This window comes from Arachis ipaensis, chromosome B03 (assembly GCF_000816755.2).
Source record: "Arachis ipaensis cultivar K30076 chromosome B03, Araip1.1, whole genome shotgun sequence".
In the NCBI taxonomy this organism is placed as follows: Eukaryota; Viridiplantae; Streptophyta; class Magnoliopsida; order Fabales; family Fabaceae; genus Arachis; species Arachis ipaensis.
Genome location: NC_029787.2, coordinates 30058635 through 30069488, shown reverse-complemented (window position 1 = coordinate 30069488; position 10854 = coordinate 30058635). Strand labels below are relative to the sequence as shown.

The 10854-nt window shown below is 33.3% G+C and overlaps 1 protein-coding gene across 11 annotated transcripts; it reads right to left on the bottom strand.

Moving 5' to 3' along the window:
• LOC107630051 (probable disease resistance protein At4g27220) lies at positions 4015 to 10854 on the bottom strand. 11 transcript variants are annotated; one of them, XM_016333073.2, is made up of 8 exons: positions 10626 to 10854; positions 7347 to 10124; positions 6541 to 6822; positions 5661 to 6426; positions 5482 to 5516; positions 5307 to 5400; positions 5248 to 5271; positions 4015 to 5153 (listed from the first exon to the last, which is right to left on the bottom strand). In XM_016333073.2, the coding sequence occupies exons 2-6, from the start codon at positions 10089 to 10091 to the stop codon at positions 5368 to 5370; spliced, it is 3861 nt and encodes a 1286-aa protein (XP_016188559.1). In that variant the 5' UTR covers positions 10092 to 10124; positions 10626 to 10854; the 3' UTR covers positions 4015 to 5153; positions 5248 to 5271; positions 5307 to 5367. The 11 variants fall into 11 exon arrangements, with proteins under 11 accessions (XP_016188559.1, XP_020974258.1, XP_020974255.1 ...); XM_021118599.1 differs by having other exon boundaries at positions 4015 to 5138; XM_021118596.1 differs by having other exon boundaries at positions 4015 to 4332; positions 4436 to 5153; positions 5248 to 5375.

Here is a 10854-nt window from a genome sequence, read left to right as displayed (position 1 = left end):
AAAAAATAAAATTAACAACATAATATAATTTTAAAAAAATATTATTATATACATATTTTTTATTTAATTTTAAATTTTTACTACTTATCTTTTTAATATATGTTTTCATTTTTTTTCAAATATTTATTGTATATAATTTAAAAAGAATACTAATATTGTGATTAAAAATTAGAATTGATATAAATTTTTTTATACTAATATCTAATTATATTTTTATATATATAGAGTAACAAATATTATTTTTAAATAACAAGCATAAAAATTAATTATTTTTATTTGTACAACAAACTTAACACCTAATTAAATATAAGAGTATACAAGTTTTAAATTCTTTCAAATTTTAGATAACGAATGTTAAAATTAATTATTATTAAAAAATTAAACTCTTTTATATGAAATACTAAAAAACTTATTGTTAATTTTGGAAGCTAAAGAAAAATTTTATTTTATTACAATAAAAGAATATTTGGCGGCATATTTTGATTTGTCAAATTACTAATATAAAATATAAATTATATATAGAGTGCGAATGACAGAGAGAAACAGAAAAAAAGAGAGATAGATAAGAGAATGTAAGAAGGAGGTTTAATAATTTTTGGAAGAAAATATTTTCTCTAAATTTTAATAAGAGAGTGTCATATGACACATTTTAGTTATTAAATTAATTAGTAATATATAAATACAATATATAATATAGCTATATTCAATTTTAAAATTTTAATTTTATTTGAATGTAATTAGAGAATGTCATGTTGTATATTTTGATTGTCAAATTTATAATTAATAATTAATAATGATATATAAAAGAGATAGAGAAAGGGTGGAAGAGGAGGGAAGAATTCTTTAATTTTGAAAAAAAAAATATTTTAATTGCAATAAAAAAGTGACATGTGACACATTTTGGTTGTAAAATTAGTAGTATATAATAGATAATAAATGTGTATTTATATTTTAATATGTATTTCATATTGGTGGCAGACTTTAGTGACTAATTTTAGTATACACATAGTATAATCCTATATTTAGTGAAGTTTTAGTCTTGTATGAAATGGTTAAATTTATTGAAAAAAACTTCTACTGTAAATTTTACACAGAATCATCAATTCTGCAATCAAATCACAAAAATTTACTGAATGATTAATTTACAAAGAGAAAGAGATTTTATTATTTGAACCTAAATTTAAAAAAAAAAATTGTGATCGTTTAGTTTGAATTTTGGTTTTTTTTTTAAATTTATGTTTTTTTATCTCTCTTACACAATTATATATTGACATGTACTTTTTTTTTATATTATACAAAAGATAACCAAGAAAATATAATGGTATAAAATATTTACAAAGACACTATTATTAAACATATTATAAACAATATTGTCAACATATTAAAATAGCAAGAAGATACTTTTTAATTATTAAATTTTTTGATATGTTAATTAAGTTATTAAAATTTTATTAATATACTTAATTTTACAAATGTTTATATATTTATATTAATTCATTATTATTTTTTTGTATCATTATTAAAAAAAAAACGAACACTCTCACAATCCAACAATTTTTTAAACAAATATAAAAAATAAAACTTACAAATATATCTCGTAAAAAAAATACTAATTTTGTTCTCTTAATAAAATTTTTAGGGTATCATAATATTTTTTTACGGTTATTTTTTTTTAGCGAAGTACAAACAAATTAAGGAACAAATTATTGAAGAAACAAAACTTTATTTTACAATCGTGCCAAAAAAAATTATTGAACCTTATACTTGAACAGTTTTGATTTTATTTTGTATAATGGCCCAATAATATTAAAAATAAAGCTTACAAATATATCTCGTAAAAAATATTAATTTTGTTCTCTTAATAAAATTTTTAGGGTATCATAATATTTTTTTACGGTTATTTTTTTTTAGCGAAGTACAAACAAATTAAGGAACAAATTATTGAAGAAACAAAACTTTATTTTACAATCGTGCCAAAAAAAATTATTGAACCTTATACTTGAACAGTTTTGATTTTATTTTGTATAATGGCCCAATAATATTTTTGTCCAAGACCCAACAACACATAAAGTAATTTCAAATGACAATTCTATCCACAAGATAACTTCCTAGTAATTGTTGCACACTCACTTAACCCTTTAGAATATTGGAAAGTTGTAAAACCAAACCCAACAAGTGTCACTAATTTATTTGAAAGTCAACTCTTAGCCATCTTTAGCCATTAGTATTCTGACTACCGGAAACTTTATATATATATATATATATACTCTATGATTTATGATATTAGGTTTCGGCTCACATAAGAGCCATCCTACAGTGAAACCTATCTAACTTATATAATTATATATAAGAGATATTAACCCTCTAAAAGTCTATACAAGACGAGAGCAAAATACTACTAAACTAATGATAGATGCTGACCGGAAGATCTCATCCACTGACATAGAAAGTCACTCAGATATGCATGTGATATTACTGCTACTAACCTCCTCTACTGCTTTCCGTCACTAGGTCCACATATTGTCCCAATTTCTGGATACTCATAGAATATCACGTTTGTCCCCATTTGCGAAACGTGGGAGGTAAAGGGGATGAGAACCTAAGGTTCCTAGCAAGGGACTACATAGGAAACCTAAGGAGTCCACAGCCTAACTCTAGGAATTCACACAGTTACCTAGGTAAGTCACGCAAACAAGTACAAGTACGATTATATAGTAGAATAACAATCACAAGTACAAGGATGCAGTCACAAACACAGAGAAATGCAGTAACTAAGTATGATGCATGCTTGTTTCTATGCAGGCCACGAGCTCACGTGTCGATTGATTATTCGCAATATGACGTTACCCGAGATTATGCCCGAATATGATTTTTCCAACTCTGTAAGTTTTGCATACGTGCCTAATGGGCATAGCTACATACATTTTGGAAACCGACAATCGTCACAGAATTTAACGCCATAGTATGCTAACAGTTGAAGAAATAGTGTCCATTCTGATTGGTGTCTTCACCATCAATCTCAATCAAGCAGTGGACAAGAGAGACGCAGCTGCTACCCTTACCAAGCATATAATCTGAAAAGGTGTACATTCTGAAATCTTAAGTCTCTGACATTTTCTTCCTATAATACCTTGTTTGTTTTTCAATGTGAAATCATTTTGTTCTCAATCTTTTAACATAATTACCATGGCACCCTCGCTTTTACTAAGGGGCATTTTTGCCTTTAGTCTTTTTATAAAATTTCTATTTTGCTCTTTTTCATTAAATCTTTTCTTAGTTATTTTTCTTACGTTTTGTAAAGACACTCTTACTTATAAGATTGTTACATTACCACTTTATTCTTATATTTTATCAAAAAGACTATTTTATCCTCTAATAAGTTAATTAACTGTTTTTATGTCTTATTTTATTCCAAGATTACTATTATACCCTAAGTGTTTTAAGTAATATTTTTTATTCTTATATAGTACCAAATTATCGAATTGACTTTATGACTTCTCATTTATCAATTTATTCCTAACACTTTTAATTAATACCAATTTTATTCTTAATGACACAAAAAGACTATTTTACCCTTAACTTCTTATGCTTATCTTACTAATTATCATATTTCCACTTCAACCTAAAATTTTACTAAAGTTTTTATTTAAACTTAAAACTTTATCTTAATTACAATTTTAACCCGACTCTTTCATATAATTATAATTTTACCCTTTAAGACTACTAAGATCACAATTTTAAGCCTAACTTGTTTTAGTTACATTTTACCCCTCTGTTCTCCTTAATGACTGAATTACCCCTTGTGTTGCATCATACTAATTTCAAAGAACTAAAACCTGATTTCTAACCTCTTTTTAACCTTCTTATTCAATACTTTTTACGCTATTTCATGGCTGAATTTCCAAGGCATTTTTCCATGTTGTTCTTCACTTTTTAGTGACTTTTAAAACTTAAAACTTAAATGTCAATTACTGCAACTTTTTGGCCCTTATGTATAAGAAACATACGCATAAAAAAAATTATATTTCACATATATATCAAGCCAAAAACAACTGTGCATCATACAATTTCCAGAATAAGTTTTTATGCACAAGATCATCATAAAATGGCTCATATGCACACAAAATCAAGCATGAAGATAATCTAACTAATCCTAACTCTTATCTCTTGTTCAAATCAGTCATTAAACACTTTAAACACCAAGAATCACCTAAACAAAAGCAAAAAGACAAGTAATGAAAATTAAGTCCTCTTGGCCGAATCATGGTGCTAAAAAAGTGATGAATTTCACCCACTTAGAACTTGAATTTTGAGTGCTTTTTGGCGTGCTCCCTTAAGGCATTCACGAGTGATTTTTTAGACATGAAAAAGAGCAACATAACCCCTTAGTTTTAGGTTCAAAACTAAAAAAAGAAAGGTGAAGAGTGATGGTTACCTTTGTTGAAATTTGTATGGAAGAACAAGAAAAATCAAAGAAAGAACAAGGAATTGGACTTGGAAGGCTTGAATCCTTGAAGAACCAACCAAAAGCTATGAAAGAACACCTTGAATTCTTGTTAGAAAATGTATGAGCTTGGCAGAAATGCACTCTTTTTCTCTCAAAAACTCGGCTCTCACTACAAAATAAAAAAAACGCTGAGAAAATCGTTGGATTTAGCGTCGGACGTTAGCAGCAAATTTTATGTACTGTCGAATTTAGCAATAAATTCGTCACCCTAAAGTATTACTGTCAGAGTTGATGTTCCGACGATAAAATTTGGAGGAAAAAAAGAAATTTTGGCACGCTGGCTATCGTTGGATATACCAGCGAATAAATCCGACGCTGAACCTTGTTTAGTGAAACGTTACATTTTGGTTACATGCACCATGTTACCGTCGGATTAATGCATTTTGGTTACACGCACCATGTTACCGTTGAATTAATCCGCCAATAAATTCAACGGTAATCGTGCCCTAAATTTGAACCACGAACCCTCTTCTCATTCATTTCGAAATTGTTTTCTCTCTCTAATCTCTCACCTTCCTCTTTCTCTCTAACCTCTCACCTCTCACCTCTCATTCTAGCCCCTGCCGCCGCTGCTCGAAACACCCCCTTCTCTCTTGTCTGTTCCCGCCACCGCCGCTGCTCAAAACACCCACTTCAAAACAAACATCTGCAACAATTGAATAAAAAATTCAGCAGAACAAACACCAAGTAACTACAAAGTTCACAAAATAATACCACCAAAATCCAGAAAGATTGTTTACCTCTTTGAATTCAATTTGAGGATTAGGGTAGAGATGAGACCAGATGAGAAGGACAGAAAGTAGAGTGCGAGTTACTTCTCGTCCAAGGGAGAGGCCGCCGCTGGTGATGGACGTAGCCCTTCACACATCTATGAATCGCTTTGGTTTAAATCTCTATAATCACAGAAACATAACGTATCACATAACAAATGCATTCTAGGGAAAAATTAAGAATTAAGAGAAAGACTTGCATACTCTTTTAGCACATTTAATGCGTACTTCAAGAGACTCTGAAAGAGAGAGAATGAGAACAACCACTCATTATATTCAAAATTAAGAATGTGATTATAATTACTCCTCTAGGAAGCATTAATTGTGCTCCAAAACGATGCATGCATTTCTCCAGAGAAATCACGAATTCAGATTAGATATACCTTTGGTGAAAATTTTCCTTATCGTAGTATTCAAGTCACCTTCCCAGTGCGATTGATCTCCTTTCTCGTTCAAATATATCCTCCTGAGGATTGATGCCCTTAAGATACCATGCGAGAATGTCTCCATTGCTGGACACTCCACCAAGTATAATTGATTCAATAATGGAAATCTGAAGTAGTGATTTTCGTTACAAAACCATCGAAGTTCCGGCAAATTCAAAAGTTTTATGCAGGCTAATTTTGGGAAGACAAGCCCAAGAGGTGACTCTTGCTCTTCCCCTCCTCCATGTTCATTTCCTATAATTTCCTCGACCCCACAATCGCTTATCTCAAGGACCCCGAGTTGCAGAAGATCTTTTGCCATAGAAAGTGGAAATACATGCTTCAAGCTTTTGCATGTGGTTACCTTTACCATAGATAGGTTTTGAAACCTTACACACTCTTGAGGATCCTTATTCATTAAATGCTTCAAGTTTGGTAAATGGCCCAAAGATAAAGCTCTCAACTGAATGTCCACTTCGTTAATTCCACCTTCTATTTCGTATACAAATTCCAGCGCATCGCAATACCATACATCCAATGAGTCCAGACTTAGTAATTTGTCTAGTACATGAGACTGGAACACGTTCAAGATGCTCGAACAATATGTGATTTCCATCTTTTTCAATTTACTAAAGGAATTTTGAGGGAGTTGACTTGGCCATATTGACTTTAAGCTTTCCATTTCAGAGATCACAACTGTCTCCAAGTTTGGGAAAATTGGACCCTGTATATGCCATTGATAACTTATGTCAGATTCACGATTGAATACACACACGCCGTATGAGAAAAGAAAAGGATACAGAGAAAGGAACAACTTGAATCATTTAGAAACGCTCACCATTTCAGTAGGAACAGACTTTCTAGCAAGTCGAACGTTGTCTGTGTTTCCATCTCGGGAAAATATATGCTCTACTAATTTGCATGAATTAATTAAAAGATGCTGGAGGTTGACAAGTCTTGCAGCCACATGGTATGAAAAAAGATATGCCAACCTTTCACAACCATCTACCGTCAAAGTTGTCAAATTTTGAAAGCTAGTTTGTGCTGAAAGTTTGTCATCCCATATCTTGTGTACATTGATTGAGCACAACTTCAGGTTCTCTAAATTTGGAAATTCAACCTATAAAGTATAAACATAATCATTGCCATAAGAAATTTGAACTTATAGTATGATTATCTCTGGCAAAAGAAAGCAGTGCCATGCTGTTCTAAGTTACAATTTTAAATATATATCCCGTTAAAGCAAGTAATATCTCATGTCACACATTCATCATGTAGAAGAGGCAAATATTATTTTCCCCTTTCCTTTATCAAATATTTTTGTTTCAGCCTAAAGAACTCGCAATCAATATGTTCTTCTATGCTAAATTAATGGCTTTATACGATGAAACTATCTACGTCAGGAAAAAAACATATCATCAAGAACAGTGATATGACTTCATTAGATATACTGAAAATGTGGAAGTAAGAAGACTGCTTCACTCCAGTTTAGAATGTGCTACTGTTTTTTTAATTGTCCTGTGTCTCTTTAAAAGTATCAAGAAAGATAGACAATAAAATTTTCTAACACAAGCTTAACAAGCATAAGATGTTCTAGACTTCTAGTCAAAAGTTTACTAGAGAAGAATTAGTGCATTTTTCTACCTTTTCAGTAAAAAGTTGAATGGTGTTGTTAACAGAAGGCTCGGGAGAGAGACTAACGAGGGAAGGTAAGCATTCAAGTGTGAGAGAACGCATTTTAAGGAACTGAATCTTGTCAGTTTCACTGTCATCCTCTTTTATCTTTTCAGCCACAATCTTGGTCATGAATTTGCATTCACAAATTTCGACTTCAAGTAGTTCAGAGAGCTGTTCAACCATGGAGTGTGGGAAAACAAACTCGATCTGATCACAGCCTTTTATTTTGACAACCCTTAGTTTGGTAAAGGCCTGTGCTGGAAGAGGGCCACTACATATCCTTTCCAGGTTACTCAGATTGTGAAGAATCAATGACTCCAAGTTGGGGAAGGCATGATCACGATGAGCCCACTCGATCGGGCCAATAATGCTCCACATATCATCACAATTTTGGATACTAAGATGCTTCAACAGCGAGAATCCATCATCGTTCAATTCATATAGTACTTCCCTGACACCCTTCAATTCAGCAAGATGCAAATCTTCAGCTCTATTCATCAGCATTTTGATCCCATAATCCATGAGTATTCTTGGATCCATGCTTGGATTAAGCTTAAATACTCTTGAAACTTTGAAAAACCCGGACTCCACCCCAAACGAATTCCATCCATTCCCAATTGAAATATTGTAACTATGTAATTTTCCAAGGGCAAGCAAGTCTCTAGGGAAAACTGATGCATCATTGATGTGAATATTCAGAGTTGTTAGTTTATGCAAACTCCCAAGCTCACTTAGACTTGAATCATTGCCTTGGTTTTTGCATCCCTGGACCTCCCATTGAATATTGCAGTTCTCTATAAGGAGCTCTTCCAAGCTAGTCAGTTTTGATATCAGGTTGTGGGGTATAACTCTTAGTGTTGAGCAATCAGTCAAATCTAGAAACCTTAGATGAATTAATTGTCCTATTTCCGCAGGAAGTTCTTCGATAAGCTCGGATTTTTCAAGGCTGAGAATCTCCAAGTTTTTGAGCTCTCCAACAACAGCTATGTCTTCCAACATGCATTTACAAAGATTCAATGCCTGGAGGTTTGTCAAGAGACCAAGAGACGAAGGAAGCGATGGTGTACAATTCAGACCTCCTAAAGTTAGAACCTTCAATTCTCTCATCTCAACAAAGAAATTATCAGGAAGTTTCAAATAGTTACCTTGACTACAGAGTTGCAGTATCTTCAACGTCGGACATTCTAACTTCTCTGGAAGTTCATTGATATAACACCAATCCAAAAAAATATGTTGACAATTTTTAAGAAAATCCATTCTAGGCCACTCTTTCAATTCAGTGTTTCTCTGCATAGTAAAGAAAGGTTTAGTTCTGGATGCGATTGCAGCAGCCACAATGCGAACAATGTGCAGAGCTTCAACCTGATATCTTTCCCCTTCAAGCAATAAACTCGCTGCTCTCAGGTTGTCTATTAATTTGTAAAGTCTGTTTCTTCCGTCTGCCAATGAATCAACATTTTTATGCAGACCCAAACACCAGCCATATACTAACAAATCTTTGGTGCTATAATAATTTCCCAATGAACCCAAAAGGAGGAAGAATGTTTGGAGTTCATGACTTTCCAAATATTCATAGCTTTGCTCTACAGCAGAATGCACTTTGGAATAGGAACATCCATCAAGATCAAAATTGGTTAACTGCTCCAATGCATCCTTCCAAGCATAGAAATCCTTATTCTTTAATGCCTCCGCCACCGTCACTATCAAAAGGGGCAAACCCGCGCAGTTTTCGGCTACTTTCTTCGCTATCCGTTGAATGCTGTCATCCTTAGCAGCTTCCCCTCCCTTCTTTTCAAACAAGTTCCAACTCTCACTCTCAGACAGAACTTCAAGTCTAAAAACCTTCTGCGCACCCAACATAGCATTCAACACATTAAGATCTCTGGATGTCACCAACAATTTGCATCCTTTGTGGTCCTCACCAGAAGGAACACCAACCTCAGTCAAGTCAAGCTTTCCCCAAACATCATCAAGTATGACAAGAATGCTTTGCTCTTGCCTAATCCTTTGCCGCAACCGGCATGCTTTTCCCATCTCAGTCAGCTCATCAAATTTCAGACCCAAACCATCAGCAATTTCAGCTCTAATAGTCCTCACATCTGGTTCACTTGTCACAGTTGCCTCAACGACCACATCAAACGAACCACCCTTCTCGGCTTGCCATGCTAGTTCCTTAACCAGGGCAGTCTTACCCACCCCACCCATTCCATACACACCAATCATGGAAGCCTCAGAATCCTTCAAGGCCTGCATGATCTCATTCAACATTGCAGTTCTAGATTCCAAGGCTTCATATCCTCTAGAAGCTGAACTGACATTGCATTTCAAAGCACAACGGTAAGAAACCTTGTCAAATGTCTCTTGCCTGAGCTCAGATAGATGATCCATCAAATTTCTTGCCTTCTGGCTCAAGGTGTACTTAGAATATATATCTAAGCATCCAATTCTTTCTTGCTCTTCGTGACGAAGGAATGCTTGAGCCTCTTCTATTGCTGCACGAACTCGAGTAAACCAGTTGCGCACTGTGTCTTCAACCTGCTCACCATTCCTTTTGGCAGCTTCAACAGTGTGCCTCACTTCTTTCTCTTCCCGCTGCAACTTCTGGACCTCATTTTCAAGGTTAGTGACATAAGTGTTGTACAGCAATACATAAGTAAGTTGTTTTAGAACAGGTACAGCCACATTTGATGCTATGCTAGCAATTGTATCCATCCGTGTTAGGCTTCTTGATTGTGTATTCCTTGACTGCAAAAGAATGGAACCAAATTAAGGAAAAATTGTTTGTTCTGAGCATTCAACCACTGAGAACCATACATAGCGCTAGAAGCTTGCCGTAATTTATCAAACAGTAAAATATACATTTCAAGTACTTTAATTATATCAAAACTTGTTAGCGAAATCTTGAAATGAGTTAACTCTTAACCATAAATCGTGTATTATTTAATTGTAATCTTATCCAAATATTTGATCTCACAAGAAATCTCAAACATGAGCTCACCTAAATGAAATAATATAATTGTGATCTAGAGTATTACTGAAGAGATAAAATTGCATTGGTGAATACTTGTAGATTGTATCAAACACTAGAACAAAACTAATAAGCATTCAGATCCTTCTAGATTGATCGGTCATGAACCAAATTGACTAAATTAGAGGTAAAATTTAAAGAGAGCTTCAAAGTATGGTATGCGTTAATAACTTAAACACCAGAATTCATGAATAATAAGGCTTAATCTTGAAACGTACCTATTAGTTTGCTCTGATTATCAAAATGCAATCGTCTCGTGCTCCTCGAGTTAGGACTTAGGTACCACGCTTTAATGCTAAGACCACCGTCATAAGGAGTAGGAGACTGAAGTAGGTGAGGAATTGACAACGACAATTTTACTTCGTTATCTTTATTTTACTGTTTCGACAACTTCTATCGTAATTCTTTTTACAACACGTTTCAGAATGAAACTCTTCCTCTGCACTC